At 45.0% G+C, this 24527-nt stretch overlaps 2 protein-coding genes and 1 pseudogene across 3 annotated transcripts; 2 read left to right on the top strand and 1 right to left on the bottom strand.

The window, feature by feature from the left end:
* Nucleotides 1-9462: 9462 nt before the first annotated feature.
* LOC136496741 (uncharacterized) lies at nt 9463-12799 on the top strand. The gene is made up of 5 exons (XM_066492499.1): nt 9463-9640; nt 10032-10283; nt 11042-11173; nt 11813-11929; nt 12271-12799. The coding sequence occupies exons 2-5, from the start codon at nt 10032-10034 to the stop codon at nt 12607-12609; spliced, it is 840 nt and encodes a 279-aa protein (XP_066348596.1). The 5' UTR covers nt 9463-9640; the 3' UTR covers nt 12610-12799.
* A 1752-nt stretch (nt 12800-14551) lies between these two features.
* Nucleotides 14552-15780, top strand: LOC136496097 (uncharacterized; annotated as a pseudogene).
* A 2053-nt stretch (nt 15781-17833) lies between these two features.
* On the bottom strand, nt 17834-20955 carry LOC136497047 (coniferyl alcohol acyltransferase-like). Of its 2 annotated transcripts, XM_066492835.1 has the most exons (3): nt 20459-20955; nt 19297-20262; nt 17834-18058 (listed from the first exon to the last, which is right to left on the bottom strand). In XM_066492835.1, the coding sequence occupies exons 1-2, from the start codon at nt 20864-20866 to the stop codon at nt 19324-19326; spliced, it is 1347 nt and encodes a 448-aa protein (XP_066348932.1). In that variant the 5' UTR covers nt 20867-20955; the 3' UTR covers nt 17834-18058; nt 19297-19323. The 2 variants fall into 2 exon arrangements, with proteins under 2 accessions (XP_066348932.1, XP_066348931.1); XM_066492834.1 differs by lacking the exon at nt 17834-18058 and having other exon boundaries at nt 19097-20262.
* Between the last annotated feature and the right edge of the window lie 3572 nt (nt 20956-24527).

Here is a 24527-nt window from a genome sequence, read left to right as displayed (position 1 = left end):
CGGCTCGTACCCTGTAAGTATATGATATGCACTATTACTTATAATATGTATGATCGTTAGTTCATGGAGCCTACGTATTTAAAGAAACTACCTTTGTTGCTACCTATGAGGCTCCTTGGGTATCAAGCGGGGCATCACCTAGCTGAGATATGCCGATCTCGTCCTACTGCTAATCATCCCACTGGTGGTGCTGTATGTGGAAGCCCGAGGGGTCATCATCGTCATCGTTGTCCTCGTTGTCCTTGTTTTAAGGGTCCTTCCTAGCGCTATGATTTGGTGGTGTACGCACTGTGGAAGCGACACCTATCACCGGCTGAGAAGAGCCGGCTGGTGTCCTCAAAGAGCCAGAAGACGTACCACCCGACCGCGCCGGGTAATCGGGTTCCACCCAAGGAGTGTCCATGCAACTCAGCTTCTGAGCTAGCTTTCTACAACTCTTCTTCACCTTCTACATAAATAAACGTTAAAGTTAGTGTATTTCCCAAACGCATATACACTAAAGAAATATTTTTGGAACGGACAAGTTTATATTTACCTCCACAAAAGCCCCGAGAATGCCTGGCCCCTGCCCTCTAGACTCGTGAAGTCAAAACGCTGCTTCGTTAGACAACCTTGATAATTATGTCGCCTAGGTACAGAAATACGGTTGGACAGTTTTGGTACACATACTTAATACCAAATGGATAACAAATTGTACCATTTGAGTATCTTACCACGTATCTTTAAAGTGAGGCTCTCTGTAGTTGTGTGTCGTCCCTAGTGACAATGTCGTACACATCTTCGATCACATCTTACTCGTCGTCCTCATCAATTGTCTCCTAAGTGTACGAGGGCTTGATATGTGTCCTCGTAGACCTATGAAGCCACCGCAAGTACTCATCGAAGGTGTGCCAGTCATGTGGAGGACTCGCATCGACCAGCTACCGGTCCTTGTTCTGCCACAACTAGATGTACGTGTTGTGTGTCACGCGCCAATCCTTGGTCTTGTACCTCTTTCTACGGTCATACCTGCAACAAAACTATTGTTAATTGTACCATACATACCTCTAAATTGTAGCTTTGTTATTAATCGATACCGCACCCGTGCAATTCTTGGTTGGTGGAGTAAAGCGGTGGTGGGTAGCCTATAATTCTTCCAAACTGTCTGCAAAACCCTGATGGGCAAGTGAATCTCGACCACATAGAAGAAAATAAGAGGGATGTTGCAGCGATACTCGTCTGACTCATCCCTAGTGACAGGACTCAGATAGTACTGGAACTTCGGAACATCCCAAGGACACTAATGCACCTGAACATTTCGTAATTGAGTTAGGTTGTGATATAGTGTATATCAAACCAGACACATGTACTATAGTAAAGAGAGCGTAACCTGGTGCTGTGTTAGGACGTCGAGACAGTCCGTGTACTCCCTGTACTTACGCCTCGTATTTCCTCTAACTAACTCTGCTTGCGTCCAGATATACAGAGTTGTAGGTAGTGTATCCTACCTGTTCCAATGCTACATTGAACACGATAATGAATTAGACATTAATAATTTCATCATATGTAACTGCCTCGAAGAATATAGTGGACCGAAGTACTTACCGGTAAACCAGTAACACGGGGCCTCCCAACGGGCCATCGTTCCCAACACCAAACCTAGAGTAGGTAGGAGCAACCCCCAAGGTTCGCATACCCTGAGGTGCGATGGTAGGCAACACATAGCAGTTAATACGTCCATACCAGGACTGTGCTGCCTCAGTTGTACGCCGCTATGTTATCTCACGGCTGACGTAGTATGTCAAGAAATATTCAACTGATGGTGTTGCTCGAGACGTCTAGGAATAGGAAAGCACCAAGGAAGTGCCCGAGCCACACTCTAGCGAACCTGTCGATTTGAGCCTCATCAGCCTGTGGGTCTAAGTAATCAAAGCGATCTGTGATCCACGGCAACGAAACATCGAAAGTTTCCCTGAATTTTACCAAAGAAAATGAGACCCGATGGTTATAGGAAAGCAATGCAAGTATTAAATAGGCTTCAATTGCTTACTTATTTTTCTTAGACATTCAGGGAGCTGAGCCACCAGCTCCCTCCAGTAATCATTGTCAACTATACCTGTCACTGGAAGCCCCCCAACTGAAGGCCAAAGATAGCCTTCACATCTTGCATGGTCAAGGTCATCTCACCGCAAGGTAGGTGAAACATGTGGGTCTCAGGCCTCCACCTGTTATAAGGATAGAACGACTGTTAGTTACCTCAAATTTGTTATAAGAATATTTACGTACAATGAAGGCACTCGCACCTGTCTACAGCTACAGTAAGTAGTGCTGGGTCAAGGGATGAAATACCGTAGTTGACAACACGGACAAGCTCGAGAAAGCCGACACACCGTATGTACGATGCGTAATGCTCGTCCCACTAGTGCACCCTAGTGTGCGTGCATGGCCTCAAAGGAGGCATGGGCTCCTCTACGTCAGTGTCAGTTAAGAAGTGTGCTCAATACGGCTCATCGTACTCCATTTCAAGAAGGGGGTACAACGGGTGCTGCGTGGGAGGGGCCATCATGTTACAAATTGGTAAACAAAAGGTTAGAGTATTTAAATTAACAATATTCAAATTAACATTATGTAGTATTGCAAATTTTGAACTACTTGTTATGTAATACGAACACAGTATGAAAAGCACATGTATATATTCAAAGTAACATTAACAGACATATTAAACAACTTCACTAGGAAAATAAACAACTTCTATGTATGGACCTGCTGTCCTCGTCTTCTATGCCTGCAGGCGTCCCTAGCGTGGCGGCCATCCATGGCGCGGAGCCCACACGTGCACATAGCAGGGCGGCGGCGTGGCTCCCTTTTGTGGCCGCCGACGAACTCGTGAAGGAGCCCGGTGACGCCATCTTAGTTCTTAAGATAAGTGAAAAGCATCTTACTGATCTTAGGGTTAGGGATTGTTACCGGATTTGGATAATTTGCATTCCTAGGGTTCGGATTTGGGCAAAAACTGGAGCTTAGTGTTGAAGTTGATTCGACTCTCCTCCTTCTTGGTGCTTAAGCGAAACCCTATATTCTAATTTGTCTTAAAGAACTTTAAATCGGACAAATCCGAGGCTATTTAGATCTTAACCAAACACCAATTAGGTCTTAGGGTTCAAGAATTAAGCTAAGCGACTTCTCGAATACCAATGGTTAGAACTTAAACTTAGACAAGATCTTAATTAACCTAATTACAGGAATGCCTAAACCAAAATTAGCACTTAAGTAGGACTTTAATCAATCTTACTCGCTATCGGCGTGCGTCGTCGTCGTGGTCGTGCGGGCATCGTCATCGTGGTGGCGTGCGTGGCACGGCCGACGCGGCGGACGCGTGCGGGCGCGGCGGGAGGGACACACCGATGTGCATGGCGTGGCCGACACGGCGGCGGCCAGTGGCTGGCGACAGGCGCAGCGTACGGCGACAAGGCGGGCGGGCAGGCAGACAGAGGGAGGGCGGCGGCTCACAGGTGATATGTACCTGGGACTGCTGCGCCGTGGGCTATGACGCGTCAGTGCCGCGCCAAGATCGGTGGCGTCGTAGACCCTGCCACGTCATCGGTCAGTGCCTCGGTCGTCGCCACATCGCCCCTCTCGTCGCGCCACCATGCTTGACGCGGCATAAGCGTTTCGCCGCGCCATGGCAATAGGCGCGGCCCAAAGTGTTAGTTTTGAAAAAAAAATAGCGTTATATTTAAAATTAGTTTACAAAAAGTGTTTAAAATAAAAAAAATCTTGGAGGGTGGATTTTGTTGCCCACTCTAAATTGGGAGCTCTAGGGTCTGGTGGAGCTGTGTTTTTTGTCTGGACACCCATATTTAGCTACGTAGGTTTAAGTAGAGGCCTTGCTGAAGTAAGCACATTGTAAACCTAAGTAAACTACTAGGATATAGAATGGAGGGCATTGTTCATATGTTTGACTTTTTTTAATGTTGATGATCATGGTTATTGGTTAATACTCACTCAATTTCAAATTATAAGTCACTTTGACTTTTTAGTACATAGATTTTGCTATATATATAGACATACTCCCTCCGTCCCTAAATATCTATCCCTCTTGCTTACCAAAAAATAACTTTGACTAGTTTTATATAAAAAATATTAATATTTATGGTACATACTCCCTCCGTCCCTAAATAACTGTTGTTTTTGCTTCCCGATAAACAACTTTGACTAAATATATGTAAAAATATTGATATTTATGGTACAAAATTAATATCTTAGATAGATCATTGAATCTATTTTCATAATAAATTTATTTAGAGATACAAATGATGCACGTATTTTCTACAAATCCAATCAAATTTATGGCACGAAAACCAAAAGCGACAGTTATTTAGGGATGGAGGGAGTAATTAATATCATTAGATAGATTATTGAATCTATTTTCATAATAAATTTATTTGGAGATACAAATATTTCAAACATTTTTTATAAATCTAGTCAAACTTACATCACGAAAACCAAAAACGACCCTTATTAAAGGATGGAGAGAGTACGTTGTGTATATATGTATAGCAAAATTAATGTACCAAAAAAGTCAAAACAATTTATAATTTACAACGGAGGAGTAGCAAATAGAATCACTAACCAACCCAATGTACACTCCATTACCAGAAAATGATGGAAGGAGTCATCGGGGCTCGGGGGTCAGGGCCTGCAATGCATCTAAAGGCCCCATTAAAAGTGCACACTGATTGATCAAAGATGATCTTCTCATATTTGGCACATTTTGGGGTAAGTCGCTAAGCCGTAGTACATCTCTTAGGCGTTTCATCAAGCTTAAGCAAAAGCGGACATGTGAAAGGTCCTTGTGTGGTTTTGATAATTGAGTGACAACCTAGGTGGACTAATTGTGTTTATATGAGATACACAGGTGATTAGTCCACAGTTACATGTGTGTGAGCAACATATGCCATGAAGGTGAAAATGGCTTGGAGATATTACAAAGCTCACACATGTGATAATGAAGGAGCTCATTGCAAATGAGACATGATATTGAGTCATGTGATCAAGGTGGAGAAGATCAAGACATAACTTGGCTTGATGGACCGGTTGCAAGCGTGAAGGACAAGTCGGAGGCTTTGGAGCGATGGACCGTGTGGCAATGAAGCTTAAGCAAGATTTGACGTCGATGGACGAAGGCAACAGTGAGCGTGCGGTCTCGGTCTCATGACCGGATAGTCCGACGGTGCCACCGACGCCCTATACAGAAAAGACAAGGTTTCGCAAAACTGATCGGGCGCTGGCCTCGACAGGACCGGCACGTCCGGTCAATGGCAGCAGTGAGCGCGCGGCCTCGGTCTCGTGACCGGACATTGGTGTTGAAAGTAATCGGACACTTGCAGGGTGCATCCGGTCAGTGCTGACGTATGGTGATGTAGGCGGCGCTGGAGTTAGGCATACGGGCACAGAACTGATCGGATGCTGGTCTGCATCCGGTCGCAAAATAGAGGCTCGGGGAGCTCTCTGGAAACGACCGAACTCAGGCGTAGCAGCGTCCGGTCGTTCACTGTGCAACGTCCGGTCGCTACTTAATCGTTGAGATCGGGCGGCTCCGATTAAACGTAGAGCGACACGTGGACGGTGTAGAGCGACCGGACGCTAGCAGGGTGCGTCTGGTCGATCTGACCGGAGCGTCCGGTCGTCCCGAAATTTGCCTAGTGAAGGAGTAACGGCTAGTTTAGCCCATGGGGCTATAAATAGAAGGTGGTCTCTGTCATGACTAGCGCTGAGCACCTCGGGAGACTTTGTGTCCATGCCTGAGAGTGCTTGAGAGCCCTCCATCTCATATATGCTTGATAGTGAGCATCCGATTATGTGAGAGAGCGATTCTAGTGCGATTTCATCGTGAGGTTACATCGAGTGGCACTAGGTGATCAAATTGCAAGCCGATGGTGCTTGTTACTCTTAGAGGTTGCCACCTCTTAGACGGCTTAGTGGTGGTCTCCGTCGAAGCCCGCAAGAAGCTTGTACGGTGCTCTGGAAAAGAGCTTTGTGAGGGGCATTATGCTCGCCCCGCGGGAGCCGCGAAGAGCAACTCTAGTTGAGCATGTCATTGAGCTACCCTCATTTTCGGGGTAGGTTCTTGCAGTGCCCGACGTGTGGGCTTGGCGGGTGATGCTAATTAGCCGCTGAACCACCAAGTGAGCGGTCGATACAACGGGGACTAGCGTGTTGGCAAGCACGTTAACCTCGGGAGAAAATCACTGTGTCAACCTTGTTCTTCCCGTTGGTTTGCAATCCCTTTACATAAGCTCGTGATTACTTTTATATACATTGTGCTTGTGTAGTTGCTCTTATAATTAGTTAGTTTGTGTAGCTCACTAGTTACCTTCTTGCTTGTGTAGCATAGAAGTAACTCCCTTGCGTGGCTAATTTGGTTTGTGTGACCTTGTTAATCACATTGCTTAGTTTATGTAGCTAAGTATTTGCGCTCTCTAATTTGGCATTGGTTGCCTTGTTGTTGAGCATTGCTAGTGAGCTTAGTTGGCTTTGTGCTCTTACTTACTAGCATGTGCAGGAGCTCCCTCGTTTTTCAAAGTACTAGTGGCATAGGTTTGTGTGACCTTTCTTCTAGAATTAGTTAGGTGAGCTCTAGCTAGCCCGGCACCTTTGTTGCTTAATTAGGATCTTTGCAAGGTGCTAGAGAACATAGATAGAGGGGTGTAGTCTTGGCTAGACCAATAGTTTTAATTCCACACTTGTTTCGGTTAGCCGACGTGATTAAGTTTTAGTAACGACTATTCACCCCCCTCTAGTCGCCATCTCGACCTTACAACATGCGAACAATTGTTGCATACTCCCTCTGTCCTGTAATATAGTATATTTTAAGAATTTTAAGATAAATTATGAGAGAACATAAAAGATGCATGTAACCTCATTCCATTTCCTAATCAGACGCTATCATCAATGTGATTAATGTTGATTGGTTGATAAACGGAAAGTATTTAATGTAAAATTGGTTTTTTACTCTAAATTGCATTATATATGAGGACAAAATTTGAATGCTAGAACACACTATATTATAGGACGGAGAGAGTAGGCATTTGGTGCTCAACCTGAACAATGAATCCAATACAATCGCTGTTGTCATTGCAAAATTTTAAAGTTGCGGAGGTAATCCCAAGTCACCTAGGGTGAATGGAGGTTGATGGTGGTGACGTTGTAGCAAGGTTGTACCTGGCCACCATTGATACAGGTTCCGGCTCGCCAACTAACCCAACACATGCAAGGTGACACTGTGAGTCGTATCACCATACAACTAGATTTTTCTCATGGTGTCGACTGTCGAGTGTTGCCACTACCCTCTAATCCAAGTTGGGGCACTCACTAACAACTGAGCTCCCTCGATTCACTAAGGCTTAGTCCCCAAGTTCTGATCCCCGATGTCTACAAGATCGTAGCCAACATCTCGACTCTCAAGCAGTTCCTCGTCCCCTGTAGCGATGAGCCAATGAGGAGTAGGAGGTGTCATCCTTCAGGGTGATCCTCGATGAGGAAAAGAGCCCACGGTAGTGGCGGGAGCAGGGCGAAGGTTATGGTGACCGGTGAGGAGAGAGAAAATATTGTATTTTTTAGTGCTTAATGCTAGGTTGCTAAGTTGCTCTAAGAGCGTCTTCATCAGTTCCCTGGTAAGACCTCTTGTCCCCATTAAACTATCATACTGGGGGAATGGATCAATTTTCGTGCTCCAGTAGCCTCTTTTTTTATGGCTACAAAAAAATCCCTCGCTTCCCTCAACTTAAGGAGGAGTTGTATCTCCCCAATAGACTAGGGCCCACAATAACTACCTCCTCTTCTTCCTGCACACTATATCCATGGCTGCCTCCCTCCATAACTCACCTTCTTCCGCATATGGCCATGGCCACATGAACCTCCACGTCACGAGCCACTCGCTACAAGCTGCTTGGGCGGCGTCGGCGAAGTCGTGCTAGTTGAGCTTGTAGCATGGGGCGGGAGGCTGCCTAGGTCTTTTTAGATCTGAACTCGGTCGCCATGCCATGACCAGCTGGAGCTCGGTGGAGGAGGTCAATGAGAAGGCGTGGCTCGAAGAAAATAAGGGCGCCATAGCCAGAGGCAGAGGGCGGAGGAAAGAAGGCGCCATCAATGGCTCTGGGCAGGCTGGAGGTGGAGGAGGGTAGGGGGCTGGGCGTGTCGGTGGCCGAAGCAGGGCTTTGTCTTGGTGTGGCGGTGGTCGGGGCTGGTCGCAAGCGCCTGTATGGCCACCGCTGCCACCTCCCGCGGGGAGAAAAAGAAGACGTCGCGGACTCGCTGTAGGAAGAAGACGACTTCTTGGGAGAAAAGGAAAGAAAAAAATATAATCTAACATGTGGGTCCCATATATTGGTGGAGACTTTTGATGATTTGTAAAACATCTTCCCCAATAAATTTGAAAAAGCACTATTGGTGGCCATCGATGCCTAGGGAGATGAAGTATATTGATGAGCCGTTGGAGATGCTCTAAGGCAGTGTTTTGTTCAAAGACAAGGTGGGGTGAGAAGTCCAATTTTTTTTAGCAAAAGATAGTCCAGTTTATGGTTTGTAAGACGACGAGACGATTCTATTTTTTCAGAAGGGACGGACCGACCCGTTTTGTTTGGTACGACCAAGCCATCAACAATGGGATTAACTCTGACAGACAAGGCCCGTTGCCGTTGGTTATTTTTTTTATATATTTTTTTCTTTCGCATCTCCTTCGAGTTGGCTGGTGATTTGTTACGAGAGAAGCTGATTTGTCTTCCGCTCCGCGAGCGTGAGTCGCGCGTCGTCCACCCGCGAGCTGCCCGCGCGGCCTCGCCTCCTCCGCTAGTCAGCTCGCCGGTGAGCTCCATGCGCTCCACCGTCATGCCGCCCGCGCCGCCCCGTGCGTCCTCCGCCCGCGCGCTCCTCTGCGGCTCTGCCTCGTTCTCCGTTCGTCCTCCGCCCGCGCCTCATCGGCTGGACCTCTCGCCAGTTGCCATAAGAGAGAAATCCCTGCCAGAATACGGCCACACAGGAAAACGACCCAGTGTCAGCCTACACATAGGTCCCTCAATTATGTGGCTCCGCCCTCCGCATATCACGGGGTGTTTAGTTCGCGAAATGAAAATTTTTGACGTCACATCGGATGTTTTGGAGATGTCGGAAGATGTTTTTTTGGATATTAATAAAAAAACTAATTATATAGCTCGCCTAGAAACTGCGAGACGAATTTATTAAGTCTAATTAATCCATCATTAGCGCATGTTAGTTACTGCAGCACTTATAGCTAATCATGGACTAATTAGTCTTAAAACATTCGTCTCATGATTTTTAACCAAATTGTGTAGCTAGTTTTTTTTATCTATATTTAATACTCTATGCATGTGCCACAAGATTCGATGTGGTAGTTTATGATGAAAATTTTTTAGAACTAAGCCAGTCCTCAGCCTCAGTTCTCAAGTAGTCTCGTCTAGTTGTCTTTACTTTGCAATCCAAAAAAAAAAAAGTCTCGTCTCATTTCTTCTCAAGCCGATTCCCCCATCTGCGCCCTGCCTGCCGGAGAGCGCTTGAGCACCACCGTCCCGGCGGCGGGGAGCACGGTCCGCTCCATCCGCGCGGGCTCAGACGAGCGGGGGCGCACGGACGCTGCTACCGGGTAAGTCACCTCGGTTTTCATGCGGGGTTCAGCGGGTCTGGAGCTCCGTCCGGCGGCCGGGGGCGGTTCTAGGGTTAGGTGTCTAGAAGGCGCCCGGGTACTGGGATTTGGCAAGTTGCGTAGCACGGCCGGTGCTTCGTTCCTGGCTAAGCGCAGCAGAGGTAGTGCCATGAGCGCTAAGGAGCAAGAAGATGGGGTGGGAAGAGGAAAATACCGAAATAGACATCTATTTGATGTCAGATCCTTGAGAAACAACCAACTGATAGGCAAATGATTAATTTGGCCTTGTTAAGAACACCGGATCATTCTATCGGACTATTATTTTTCTTGCGCATGAAGCTGTTTGTACTTGTTTATCTGCCTTTTGCTTATGAGCATGTCATTTTTGCAGATGGATCTCAAGGATAGCCTCTCCAGATTTAAGCAACAGCAGGAGAGATGCCAGTCATCTTTGGCGAGCATAGCTGCTTCGAGCTCAAAGCCAAAGCACAGGGCCCAACCAGCACATGCTCCCAACGTTTTAGCACGACCATCACAACCTATTAAGTTTTCAAATGATACAGAAAGGCTGCAGCACATCAATTCGATTAGGAAATCTCCTGTTGGAGCACAGATCAAACTTGTCATCGAACTGCTTTACAAGGTATTTTATCGCTATGCTACAGATTTCTTCCATTTCTCTTTTCATATTACTGCAAATTCAAGAGATGATTCCTCCCTTCTGGGCTCACAAAGTGTAATTGATCATGCAAATCCTCATTCTAATTCAGTTTTTATTCCACAATTTTTTGTTTATTGAAACCCTGACTCAGTAGATATTACTTCAGGCTTTTATGCTTTTTCTGTTAACTCGTTATTGATATTGTTGTTTGTTAAAGGGTATAAGATGCAGTGGCCCATCCTGTTTTGATCCTATTTCTAGCATTGCTTGTATACCTTCTTTCACATGTTAGATTGTAAATCTTGCTATGTATAGCCTGTAATCTAGAATGTTTATATGCTGCTTATTCTGTATTAAGCCCTTGCAATATATAGTGAAATTTCCGGAATAGATTAAGTTGGTATGTTGTGACAGGTAAGAAATACTGTGGTGGTTATATTTGCATGCGTGTTGCATATGAATTGTCGAGTGTTATATGACTACACACCTTTACAGACTTGAATGTAATGTTTTGGTTACTTTTGCCCTTACTAGAATTAAGCATTTCAGCCCAATGTTTAAAAGATTAGAATGACCCTGCAATGATTTCTACTATGGTTGACTAATCTTGTACATAGTGGTAGAAGCTACTGACATCCTCACCAGGGACAGCAAAACAAATATCATCAAAACTCTCATTATGTATTTTGATGCTGCATCTAGTTTGTGAATCCCAATTGTTGTATCTTCTGAATTTGCAGACAAGACAAGCTTTTACTGCAGAGCAGATAAATGAAGCAACTTATGTTGATATCCATGGTAATAAAGCTGTCTTTGACAGCTTGAGAAACAACCCCAAAGTAAGTTATGATGGGAGGCGTTTCTCTTACAAGGTAAATTAATTTGTGCTTATTTTTGTTCATAATTAGTTTGAATTACCCATTTGTTAATACTTTCTACGCGAGTGATCGTCTTTGCTCTCTTTGCTCTCTTTCGAGAACCTTAGCCAATTCTGAATCATTTGATTAGTAGCTACAGAACTGGAAATCACTTGTCATCCCTACATTTTCATGTGGAATGTTTTTACTATCTGTCCTAGTCATCTAAATTCTCCAGTTGACACATGCGGGGGTTCTGTTATAGTTATTTGTTTTAAAAGGTGGCCATCCGTCTGCTGCAACTTTGGCATAGTTGGCAGGCTAGGCATAGGTGATGCAGCCATCAGCTTCTTCTCCTTAACTCTCTCCTTCTGTACCTGGCCCCGTTCGTCTTCCCTGCTACTTGCAACTGCGTCCTGCCATAAGTTGAGGCTCTGGGTCTAGCTGCCTAGGACCTAGGTCCTAGTCACCTCCCGTACTGTCTGACTTGCACACTGTAACTTATGAAACGTCTATGACAGCAATCTATAATTGATTAAATATGTTGTATCGGAATTATGTGAGCTATAGTCTAAAGAGTTCTGTAGTTTGTCAGTTGAACTAGTTCTGACTTCTAAGATCTCATGTGTTGATTTGGTGTTCGTATTTGTGCAGTCCAAGCATGACCTGAAGGGAAAAGATCAACTGCTTGTTTTGATTAGGAAGTTCCCAGAAGGTCTTGCTGTTGTGGAAGTCAAGGATGCATATCCAAATGTATTAGAAGATTTGCAGGTGACCCTAACTCTCCTCATCAGATAACTGAGATGTTTCTGAACACAATGTGATGCAGACACTGTTCTTAAAGGTGCCCAACTAGTTAGCAGCAACAATGCTGCTAAAATAATAACTCCACATGCTCTATAATCACAAAGGTACCCAGTGTGGCTGAGTTTAGTCAGTGAGCCCATGTATTGCCTTCCCTAGACACCTGTTGTGCTGTCTGTGCTAATGAGGTGTTTGATGTAGTTTCCCTAATATTTTATTTTGTTGGTGGTCCAATGTATCCAAGCTGAATGTTCTACTATTTATATTTAAACATATTTGCATAATTCTGAGTATTTTCTGTGCTCTAGGCTCTGAAGGCTGCAGGTGAGGTTTGGCTGTTATCAAACATGGACTCCCAGGAGGACATTGTATACCCTAATGATCCAAAAGCGAAGATCAAGGTTGATGATGACCTGAAGCAGCTCTTCCGTGAAATAGAGCTACCACGTGACATGGTCGACATAGAGAAGGAGCTACAGAAAAACGGTTTCAAGCCCATGACCAATACTGCCAAACGACGAGCAGCTGCCCAGATCAATGGCGTGAAACCCAAGGCTAAGCCCAAAAAGAAGCAGCGTGAGATCACAAAACGGACCAAGCTCACGAATGCCCATCTGCCTGAGCTGTTCCAGAATCTCAACACTTAACCGTGTTATAATCGTTGACGACTCAAGAGGATTCATTTTACTCATATGTATTCCTATGTTGTGTGTACATGTAATGCTACCCCTGTATGTTGTCCGGCTTATGGGCTCTACAAATTTGTATGTCAAGATGCTGGATGATATACTTATGCATTCTGACATAATAGAATGCAAAACCTCAAGATTTTCCTTATTTTTAATATTTTATCTCAATTACAACATCTTCTGAGAAGGGCGGGCCTGGTGCAAGCGGTAGAGTCTTACCGTCTGTGACCGAAAGGTCCTGCGTTCGAGTCGCGGTCTCCTCGCATTGCACAGGCAAGGGAAAGACTTGCCACTAACACCCTTCACAGCGGGAGCTCTCTGCATTGGGTACGCTCTTTTTTTTTAATTACAACATCTTCTGAGTTTGCGGCACTATGTTTTGGTTGATTTTGGATCAATCAGGTTGGTGTGAGGGCAAGCTGAACATATTTTGATGGAGTGCTTAGCTTTGAATGCTACAAGAATCTTCATAATTATGAGTACTGAGAAATCTGCAGGTTTAGATGTGTTTTTTTTCCCTTCCTGACGTACTGCTCACTTCATCTTCTGAATTTGGAATAGCAGGTTTGGTGAATTTTGGACCCATCAGGGATGCATGAGCTTTGGTACTTTGGTACACATATGGAGGTGGATTACACAAGGAGGCGAAGACTAACATACGCATACTTAAACGTCATAATTACAGTTTTGTTTCACATGTACTTAAATCAACTGGTTCACCAAAATGATGCCTCCAGGCTCCAGCCTCTAGGAAGGACGAGACGATACCCTGTTGTGGTCGCCGTCGCCTGTATTAGATTTATAAAAAATATTAACAATATTTATATTTCTAAGTAAATTTATTATAAAAATAGATTCAATGATTATCTAATGATACTAATTATGTACTAAAAATATTAATATTTTCTTGTATATGTTTAGTCAAAGTTTGAGTATGTTTAACTCTTTGATGAGAAGTGGGAACGACGATTAAAAATGGACGAAGAGAGTATACATCTCACACTTCAAGTCAATCCAATCTTAAAATTTCACCAGATTTAGAGCAACTCTAGCAAAACCTTGGGCTCCCAAACTCAGATTTTAGAGCCAAAGAAATCTAGTTCCAGCGCTCGCATCCTGGGATTGGCTCCGTTTTTAGTTTTTCAAAAAAAAAAGGCTCCGTTTTTTTCCCTCCCCAGCTAAACTTTCCCGCGCGCCCCGCCCGCGCTCGGCAAAATTCCTCGCGCGCCGCCGCCTAGTCCCGTGTGCGCCCAGAGTTTTCCCGCGCCCTTCCTCCCGCGTGCCTCCGCCGCCCTCCCCGCGCGTCGTCCGTCTCCGTGTGCTCCAGGTCCTCAGCTCCCCCGCGTGCTCCAGGTTTGATCCCCCACGTGAGGTCCTCGTCTGCAGGTACCAGCTGCTCCGATCTCTTCTCTGCAAATTCATGTGTAAATGTTGTGCGTGTATCTCTTTGCCTGGTGCTGATTCGTGCTCCCAGGCCTCATCCCTGTTGCGCAGAAGTACAGGCTTGGAAAGCAGAGCAAGACAGATACAGGGATCCCTGTTGCGCAGAAGTTCAGGTCCGATCCTCCACGTGCGGTCCTCATCTTCAGCTATCAGCTTCTTCCTGTAGTTTGTCTTTTTTGCTGGTTTTGATGGAGATCATAGTAGATGTATATGGAACCCTTGATGCCAAAATGAAATCCAATAAAATATTCGGTGCTATCATTTGGGAATGCAATATTGGTTGAACTTTATTTTTTATTTATAAGATATTATTGCATTTGCATTGCTGACATATTTGTAGCGACATGGAATGAAATATATGTACTTGAGATATTAGAACTCAGTGAGATTGGATCTGAATAGTTCATTTATGTGCTGTTTTTTTTTTTTCTTGATTAGTGTTTCCACAGCTTGAGATATGTCGAAAGGAAGTCAGGGGTCAAGGATGATGTCCGAGAACATTGAGATTGGTGATATTGACATTTCGTCAATTTGTGCTTAACCAATTGGTAGTGAACCTAGTGCATCCAAAATGAAGGCAAGCCGTGCTGCCAACTACTCTCCGCAAGAGGAAATCCGGCTATGTGAGTCATGGGGGAATATTAGCACGGATCCTATCACTGGAAATGAGCAACCTGGTAAATCTTATTGGAAGCGAATTCATGATAACTACCATGCCAACAAGAAATTTGAATCTACTAGGACTGCCAACTCTCTTGAGCGTCGGTGGGGCATAATTTACAAGGAGGTGCAGAAGTTTCAGGGTTATTTTGAGGAAGTTGAGCGTCGCCATCCTAGTGGTGTGTCTTTCCAGGAACATGTAAGAAATCCTTTCGTATTGAAGGTTAGGCATGGATCAATTCATTAATATACCAAACATGCTGACTCACACATGTCTTTGCTTTCAGGTGCTAGAAGCACAAACTATATATGCAGACAAGGAGCCAAACAAGAAGGGTTTCACTTTCAATCATTGTTGGTTGAAGGTTAGGAATTGCGCCAAGTTCACAGCTGTTCCGTCCTCCAAAAGGCCTAGAACAAGCAACTCAAACCCAATTGATGTTCTTGATCAAGAAGATAATGATAGTGGCAAGAACCAAACTCCTGACTCATCCTTGTGTAGTGCGAAAAGGCCTATGGGGAGGAAGCAAGCAAAGGGGAAGGTGAAAAAGGGAGGGGAAGAATATAAGTATGCAGGGATGCTTGAGAGATTTCTTATTGAAAAGGAAAAAAATTAGAGAAGCTAGATGGCAGGAGAAGAAGAAGATGCAAGAGCGCAAGGCATCGATTGAGGAGTGCAAGGTTGCTATTAAGGAAAGGAAGTTGATGTGGGAGCAAGAACAGAAGATTATTTTTTCTGATGTCAACACATTGGACTCCAATGTAAAGGCATATGTGTTAGCAATGAGGGCTATATATGTGTTCCTTTTTAAAAATATTATGCTGTTCATGGATCTTATTATTTCCTTTACTGCAGATGGTGTTTACCGATGATGATGATGATTTTTTTTAGCAATGGTGCGAGGAAGAGGAATCAGATGATGATGATGATGATGATTTGGTTGTGGCTATGCTCATTCTTGCTGATGCTGAAGAAAGGGAACGCAAGAAGGCTCGGCGTGGTTCGATGCCTAGTCGTCAAGTGGCACCGTGAGACATGCATGGTGGGAACCTGCGCATCGTAGACTTTATTTGACATATTATGATGGACTATAGCAATTTATTTGATGTTATGTCATGAACTTTGTGCTTTCAATTTAAATTTAGAACAAGTTTAAATATTTGTATTTGAATTTGTAGATTTAATATTGTTACTCAAAATCATAAATATATTTTTTTTGTCTATTGTGCTTTTGTCCAATGCATATGCATAGATAGTGAAGAAAATAGTAGAAATTGAGAAATAGGAGCCTAGTTTTGAGAGCTGTTGTTGGAGTGCAATCAAGACAACATGGCTCAAAAGTAGGGACCATGATTTGAGGTCTTTTGCTGGAGTTGTTCTTATTATTAACATTTGTAAATATGTTTACTATAAAAATATATGGCATGATTAATCTCATGATATTTATTTGGTACAATAAAAATAGTTTTTTTATATATTTAGTCAAACTTAAGATTAATTGACTTTTCAAAGTATGCACTTATTTTTAGACGGAGGGAGCATTGTCTCTGAAGTCCAAAAGAGGGAACAACGGCTACGAAGGTTGCAGTGTCGTCATCGAGTCTGATGGCTGCCTTTGCCTTGCACCACTATGCATGTGACCCGCCAACCTGCTCGGATGCCTTCTTTACAGTAAAAACAATGTATCTAGAAAAATCAAAACGTCTTATAATTTAAAACAGAGAAGTATGTAGCTACGTAGCACATATGGTGCCTTTTGTGGTTATTAAACTGTTTGTAAGACTTTTTTCACAACCACAAACAACTCAACCAAACATAGCCTTTGGCAAACTTAAAGCTTCCATGTGTCATCATTTGTTGTGCTTCGGCACAACAGCTATTGTACATGCAGTGTTGGTGTTCGATGGAAGTTGGATATTTAGAGGTCGACATTATGAAACAAGCAAAGATGATTAGTCGAGCTGCAATTTGTTTTTTCCTCTCTTGCTTGTTTTTTTTTTTTTGTTTAAGTTTCCCTTGCATACATCGGTGATATGGAGTGTTCCTATCTAGGATACGTCATACGTGCTTCGACTTGTGTGAGTGGTGTTTCAACTTTTTTAGTCTCGTAGTCGTAGTGGCCACCGTTTGATTAGCGAGTAGTAGTTGGCGAGTGCGTTGTTTGATTGCCCAGAAGTGGCGCAGGCGCGAGTGACGGGCCAACATGTCAAGGTCGTCGCACTGACACACCACCTGGAGAATCCAACATCGAATAATGATGGGCTAGCTAAGGTTGGATAAGATTTTATTTTTTTCGTTAGCAGCACAAGCCACCAGTACAACTTCGCACAACCGCAATTCGTGGCTTGCGATTTCTGGTGATCTAGCTCTCCCCACGATTGGCCGCAAGTTCCAAACAATATTTCCCTATCCTTTCGTCAAGAACAACTCGTGAAGCTTCTGGCACAAAGTTCTCTCCCATCTCAAGTGATTGTGTATTTGTGTGTCATCCAAGAACCAACGTCTGTATTTGTGTGTCATCCTAGAACCAACGTCTCACAAAGACTTAGCCCCGGTTCGGTTAGCTGGAAAAACAGCTGATGCTGATGTTGATTTGTTGTGAGAGAAAAACACTATTATTTCGCTGAAACGGTACGGCTGATAAGTTCGAGCGAACATGGACTTAGACTTAAGTGCATCCTCTGGACTTCTCGTATGCATAGGGCATGTTCGGCTGGTATTAAAGCTGGCTGATAAACCGGTTGAAGCTGTTTTGTTGTGAGAGAAAATTACTGTAGATTCTAGCTGATAAGTTCCAGTGAATAGGCCCATTTCGTGTGCCAAGTTAGGGCTCCCAGGCTCCTTGCCACGCTGGCGTGCCTATCTGGCATGCCACCTCAGCAAAAATGGTAAAAAAATAGAAAGATTACTGTTTGCGATGACAAATATATAGAGACGCGCACAAAAATGGCAAACGAATGAGTGTCATCCGTAAGGATGGTAAAAAATTAAAAATCTCAGCTTCTTCATATGGGAACCTTTTGTACAGCCGCCATGGCTCCCAAGTCCGACCCAGCGACTCCTGGGCATTTAATTTTTTACCACTCTTACGAATGACACCATAACATGTGTCACTGACATGGTATTTTATCAGATGGGAACGATTGGAGTAGACCTGGTGGCACACTCAAGCTTCTTCAGGGGTCTAATTGCAAAGGGCACTGAAGCAGTGTGGGGAGGGAAATGAAAATGTACTAGGGAACTTTCTAGGCCGCAGATCACGCATCCGATGGTGCACGCTGTAAGTTTGCAGGTTTTCACGTACTGCATAAGAGAACAGCTAGTGTGAGTATATGATTTATATTGTCAATAGGCTTAATAAGAAATCCATCGGTAAAGATGTATTTACATGGATGGTTTTCTTAACATAGCGTCATGACAAATAATTTAAAACATTTGTAAAGATTTTTTTATATGATCTTGAATGAAGAAATGATGTAAATGAAAGTTTTAGTACTCGAAAAGATTTATAACTTTTGTAGTTGACTGCTTTTTCATGTGAAATCATTTATACTAGAAATTATATTTTAAGATTAATAATTTCAAAATTCATATTTTTTTGAATTTTTCAAATGACCTTGAATAGAAAAATGGCTTAAACCAAAGTTGTAGTACTTGAAGGGATCTAAAACTTTTCATTTAAATTTGTTTAGGATCTCAAATATGGATTTCAATATTTACAAAGTAAATACAAAAGAAATGTATCTGATACTCAATTACAATTGACTTTGAGGCGTAGTGGTTTAAGGAAGGAATGCGTGAGGCCTAAAGTCGTGAGTTTAATCCTCATCAACTGCATGCGCGTGTATTTCGTGCAATGACTTGTGACACACGAACTTTGGGGGCTAATTGGTGGGCCTCTCCTGGTTCTTTTTGCTATTTTTTGTTTCATATGTAAATTCTTGAAAATATTTACATTAGTAGTTTGTGTAAGTATACTACCAGTATAGATCGACTTTATACCGACGGTGGTTTAAGAAAATTGCCAGTATAAATATTTACACAGGCGGTTCTCAAATGATGCCGACGAAAACACCACCATTTTTACTGGTCTTTTCCATTGGTGTTTCAAAAAATATTAGTACAAACCGAAAGAGTGCTGCCAAACATAATTGTTTCTATACTAGTGGACTATTCGCCCCCTCCCCTCATAAAAAAACAAGTTTCCAATCACATATGCTCACTAATTGAGTTATACGCCAATTTCAACTCAATGTATATATACTAGTAGTATTATTTGAGTTGACATATACTGTCCAAAAGATGGCCCTAACTAGGCACAGCAAGCCTTAGTAAGTAACATTTGTTACACATATGTCACGTGACATGGAGTACTATTATTTTCTCAGATCGAAACATATATAGTTACCAACTGGACAATTGGTAGCAGTGTAGCACTACTGAGTAGCGAGTAGCGAGTGTACTCCATACCAATCAACTCTAGACACAGCGGGCATCCATGACATACATTAGCTTCACAAGTACTAGTACACAACACTTACCATGTGCATGCACGACAACATGTCAAATCACTCAAACACGTAGCTGTTCTCGAGGGCTTGGAACACGGTGGACTCCTCCTCCATCACCTTCGCCACCTCCGGCGCCACGTGCACGTACACCAACCAGTCGCCGTCCCCGCGCGCGCTCGGCATCGGCATCACGTACCCGGCGCCGGCGGGCCACGGGAAATGGTATGACGCGAACGCGGGAAGCCCCGTCCCGAAGTCGGCCTTCCCCACCGGGAAGGTCATACCGGACGACACGATGCACGACATCGCCTCGTTCCCGCCGGTTCCTCCCAGGTACGCCCTCGCCGCGGCCGGCTTAGGCCGCAGCGCCTCCACCCAGTCCACGAGGCCCCGGAAATGGTCGCCGGTGGCGGCCTCCGCCACCCACCGGTGCACGTCGTCCGCCACGCCGGCGAGGGACATGAGGCCGAGGTCCTCGGAGTCGATGACGCCGTACGGGATGGTGAGCACGTTGCCGAAGTAGGCCTTCATGGCGCCGTCCGGGAACATGCGGGTGCGCCCGTCCACGACCACCCCCATGCAGCACTGGCTCTGGCGCGGGGAGGCCGCCCTGGCGCAGAGTTGCCATAGGTGCGCCGTGAACGCCTCCAGCTTCGTGCGCCCCGGCCCCGCCCAGGCCTTCAGCGCGGCGATGTCCGCCGCGGCAATGCGGTAGATCCGGTTGACGGAGCGGCCCACGGCGGCGGGTGGCGGTGGCGCGGCGCTGCGAGGAGAGAACAGGCGGTCGATGAGGGCGTCGGTGGACGGTGCGCGCTGATGTGGTGGGTTGCGTGGGGCGACGAGGGAGCGGCGGAAGGACGGGGCCGGTGGTGGCGCAGAGCTGCCACGGGCTGTTGCGGCCCACGCGACGAGGAACATGTTGAAGGAGTAGGCGTCGCAGACGCGGTGGTCGAAGGTGCACCCGACGACGGCGCCGCAGCACCTGAAATTGGTCAGCTGCGGGCGTTGCGTGCATGTCATGCGCCATGCAACAATACGGTCGTCATCACTCATCAAAGACTCAAAAGGACGTTGCGTGATGCAATGCTACGTCATGCAATGCAAATAAACGCATCATGCGAGTAACGTGTTTTACGGGAAAGCAACATTTTTTACGTACACGCAGCTTAACCAGGTCGTCGACGATACATACCTTGACCGCCATCACGCCGGCCTTCTTGGCAGGCACCAGCTTCTCAACGCCCTCGTCCACGGCGCCCAGCCGGACCTCCCGCAGCTCGACGCCGGCCGCGGTCGTCTCCGTGAAGTCCACGCCGCGGCCGCTGCAGAGCAGCTCCGGCTCTCCGTCGCCGTTGGCCACCACCTCCCCGGCCAACGGGTAGTACGCCACCAGCGTCTTGGCCAGTGCCTCCTTGAGACCGGCCGCGGTGGGCGCCGGGTGGAGGTAGCAGAAGAAGACGCTGACGTCCAGCGGCGGCAGGAGGAGGTCCAGGTTGGACAGCGGCAGGCGGTGTCGTTCCTGCACCGGAAGCGCCGGCGCCACCGTGACGGTCACGTCGCAGCCATCGTCGTGCTCTTTGGTGGCTTCTAATTTCACCATGTTGCCTGCGTGATATGCGTGTGTTGGCTAGTGACTTCAGAGCGTGAGGCTGGAGGAAGTGTACCCCTGTACTTGTAGTAGGTCTTCAGGTTTTCTAATAAGGTGGCCATGATATGATGATATGAGTATCTAAAGGGATGGGGTTAGGTAAACTAATTAGACTGCACATTTGCAATGTAGTACCTTATTTTATTTGCATAATTTGCTAACTATATAATGCTATTTTATTTCCTCGACCAATCGAAAAGTTCTGCTGTGTACATTGCAGTACCCTATTATCCCATGTTATTATTATATGCACTTATGCTGTTCTGCTATAGACAAAATAATGAGAGATCATCGCCAGTCAACTCATTTTTTATGAGTATTTCCGAGGCAGCTGAACTGAACCGAGCAACCACACGACTCATTTTTTAATTTTACCTGTCACGTACGCCTACAGGCCACTGGCCATACCAAGCAGGTAGGAGTAAGCTACGACTCCTATGTGCCTATGTGACGGTTAGGAATGTGACTTCACATTCTTTTTTAGGCCGGCAAGCATAGCAGCATATCCATCCGAGCAAGCAAAGCCAAAACGACGAAAATGGAGAATTATGTAAAGCAAGCAAGCAAGCAACGATCGAGGGCGCGTTTGCTACAGATTCATTCATTCAGCTCCGGCGGTGCTGCAGGATCCCCGGCCTGAACCTGCGCGGTGCGGCGTCCTCTGCCTGGTCTGAATGCATGCCCAGCCGCCGTGAGCGATCGTCGATCGACCTTTCCGGCGGGCACATCATAGACGACGTGAAACCTGATCGCCTGCGGCTACAGCAAGTTAAAAGGGAGACGTGGCGTGCGCTGACGGCGACGAAGACTGGTAGCCAGCAAGAGGAGATGGAGATCCATCCGACCCTCTTTTCTAAAAGCGGTCGAGATGATCGATTACGATTACGATTACGATTAGCAGAGCGTAGTAAGGAAGAAGACGACGTCTTATAATTTATTAAGCGTCGATTAGGAAAATGTTGGAGTCTGCAACCAATCACAGATCGACATGCATACACAGAAACGAAGCAAATAAAGCTACACTTGGCAACAAAATTAAAGTGTAATCACCAATAATATTCCCCCATGCACTCGACCGGGCGCGATCGGTAGCATGGATGGAAAGCGCATGAGGTCAGGTCACCAAAAGCCGAAAGGTACGAAGAGTATCTATGTTTAATGTCTTAAATTAGTGTTAAACATCCGGCCTGACAGGGCGAAGAGTATCCAAGAATCGGGATACGAAGGACCGGTAGCTAGGTTGACCCTATCGCTCGTTTATTTTGGCCCCGTGAAAGAGGACGACGGATCAACGACCTGCGTCAACACTCAACAGGGACAGCGCCACCTACACTAGCTAGCTGGTCACTGTAGTACACTCGTCAAAACGACATGTTTATCGATCTGGTGATTAATTCCTGCGAGTTGGTGAAGCTCGATCAGTTCAACGCTTGGTGACTTTTAATTGGTGAGTGAGACCCTGATGACCCCTGCTGATGACAACATCCCGACGGTTAGCTTGGACTTATGACGAGGTTATTCTCGGTAATCACATCTTGACTGAAATTAGCTCAAAAATACTGTTTTGGCTGAAATATTGTGAGAAAAAAATATTATTCCGGTTAAAAAAAGAAATCGAACAAGTTAAATATGGGGTAAGCCAAACGGAGCCTATATCTTTACAGGACTCCCCCTAAGTGCGTGTTTAGTTCGCGAATTTTGGAAATTTGGCTACTGTAGCATTTTCGTTTTTATTTGGTAATTAGTGTTCAATCATGGACTAATTAGGCTCAAAACGTTCGTCTCGTAATTTTCAACCAAACTGTGTAATTAGTTTTTTTCGTCTACACTTAATACTCCGTGCACGTATCACAAAATTCGATTAGCTGTAACACTTTTATGGTGCGGCATCCACTACACAAACGTTTATATCTTTTTTGTTTTGTTTTATTAGGACAGGGAAGGACATAGATAGTCACAACTCACAGAATATAGTACACTAGTACTATATAGTATAGCGGAAGCCTGGCTCGCAAAAATTTTTGTGCAGTACCCGTCACATCGAATCTTGCGGCACATGTATGGAGTACTAAATGTAGATGAAAAAAAAACTAATTACACAGTTGGGTGAGAAATCGCGAGACGAAACTTTCAAACCTAATTAGTCCATAATTAAACACTAATTACCAAATACAAACAAACAAGCTACAGTACCCAAAACCAAAAATTTTTGGCTTCTAAACGGGGCCTGAGTCACTGTCAGGCAGTTCTTTTATAGAGATCCTCGCCTGGTGCGCGCGCACGCAAATTGTCACACGCTTACGCGTTAGGTGCACCAACAACAGATAACCTTGATGGCCCCATCCAACGGCTCTAGTGCTTAACTGGTACCCATGTTGCCCACTTACATACAGTACACACAGTGGTGCCTTAGTTTGGTTTCAAATTAAATTAAGTGGCCTCGCTCCTAATTAGAACTCTATTGCTCACGCTTTGTAGAATCTTTTCATCATCATGTCGTCTTTTGGCCGATCTCGCAAGAAAAAGAAGTCCTCTGGTACGGCTGGATATCGAGCCGGTTCGATTCAGCTCGTTAATATTACGCGCTAGAGGAACGCGCTAGAGGAACAGCTTAGCTCGGCTTGTTAGCGAGCTCGAGCTGGTTCATTTAGCTCATGAGCTACTAAAAAATAGAACACACATGTTTATAATGTCCATGCTATAATAACTCCAGAATATGACGTCCACCATTATGCAACCATACATGATTTTCATCAAAAGTATCGACCATGCAACATAACTGGTCCATCCATAATTCGTGCAGTTCCAGCATACTTACTAGTTGCTTGCCACCACAGACTTAGGAACGTTCACAAATTCAATGTCAGCATCATCATCTTCTCTCTGGAAAACAATCCATAAATCAACATTTAAGTACCACAAAAATTATAAAATCAAAATTCATATGAAACAACTGAAAATAATGATTACATATCAATGGAATAGGTGTACACTTCTATGTCAGCATCATCATCTTCTGGATTTATGGTCGTGGGCTGATAGGCCTTAACTCGTTTGAGCTCGTGAGCAGCTCACGAGCTAGCTCGTTAAAACAGCGAGCTAGATTTTCAGCTTCGCTCATGAAAAAGTTAAAACGAGCCGAGCCGAGCTGAGCTAGATACGAGTCGAGCGAGCTGGCGAGCCGCGAGTATTTTGTCCAGCCCTACTCTTGTCCGAGCTTGGTTCGATATGCCATCATCCAATGAGTCCAATTCTGAATGTAATTCTGGTCTCCTGGGCTGGTTGCCGAAGAAGACTGGCCTGTTTAGATTCTTTCATTTTGGAGAAATTAGAATCTACTCTATGGACTAGGCTATTTAGCTAGGAATTTGATATTTCATAATTTTCTAAAGTTTAGGTATAAGTGTGTCGACGAAATATGGTCGGCAGTCTTTCTAGGGGTATGCCCAAGGTAGTAGATTATCGGCAGACAGATGCGCAAACCCCAAACAAGACGGTGACGCAAGACAGACACGAGGTTTTATCCAGGTTCGGCCGCCGAGAAGGCGTAATAACTACGTCCTGCGTCTGATTTGTATTGCTGTATGTCAATGAGAGATGTTTTTTAGAGGGA

The sequence above is a fragment of the Miscanthus floridulus genome, chromosome 12, assembly GCF_019320115.1.
Source record: "Miscanthus floridulus cultivar M001 chromosome 12, ASM1932011v1, whole genome shotgun sequence".
NCBI lineage: Eukaryota > Viridiplantae > Streptophyta > Magnoliopsida > Poales > Poaceae > Miscanthus > Miscanthus floridulus.
This window is presented reverse-complemented; position numbering and strand designations above follow the sequence as displayed.

What these genes read in the sequence shown, in the direction of transcription:
- LOC136496741 (XM_066492499.1), top strand. Translation starts at nt 10,032, where the DNA reads ATGGATCTCAAGGATAGCCTCTCCAGATTTAAGCAACAGCAGGAGAGA. An exon ending in TCATCGAACTGCTTTACAAG is followed by an intron (nt 10,284 to 11,041) that starts GTATTTTATCGC and finishes CTGAATTTGCAG; the next exon opens with ACAAGACAAGCTTTTACTGC. An exon ending in ATGTATTAGAAGATTTGCAG is followed by an intron (nt 11,930 to 12,270) that starts GTGACCCTAACT and finishes TCTGTGCTCTAG; the next exon opens with GCTCTGAAGGCTGCAGGTGA.
- LOC136497047 (XM_066492835.1), bottom strand. Translation starts at nt 20,866, where the DNA reads ATGGTGAAATTAGAAGCCACCAAAGAGCACGACGATGGCTGCGACGTG. An exon ending in CCGGCGTGATGGCGGTCAAG is followed by an intron (nt 20,263 to 20,458) that starts GTATGTATCGTC and finishes CAACGCCCGCAG; the next exon opens with CTGACCAATTTCAGGTGCTG.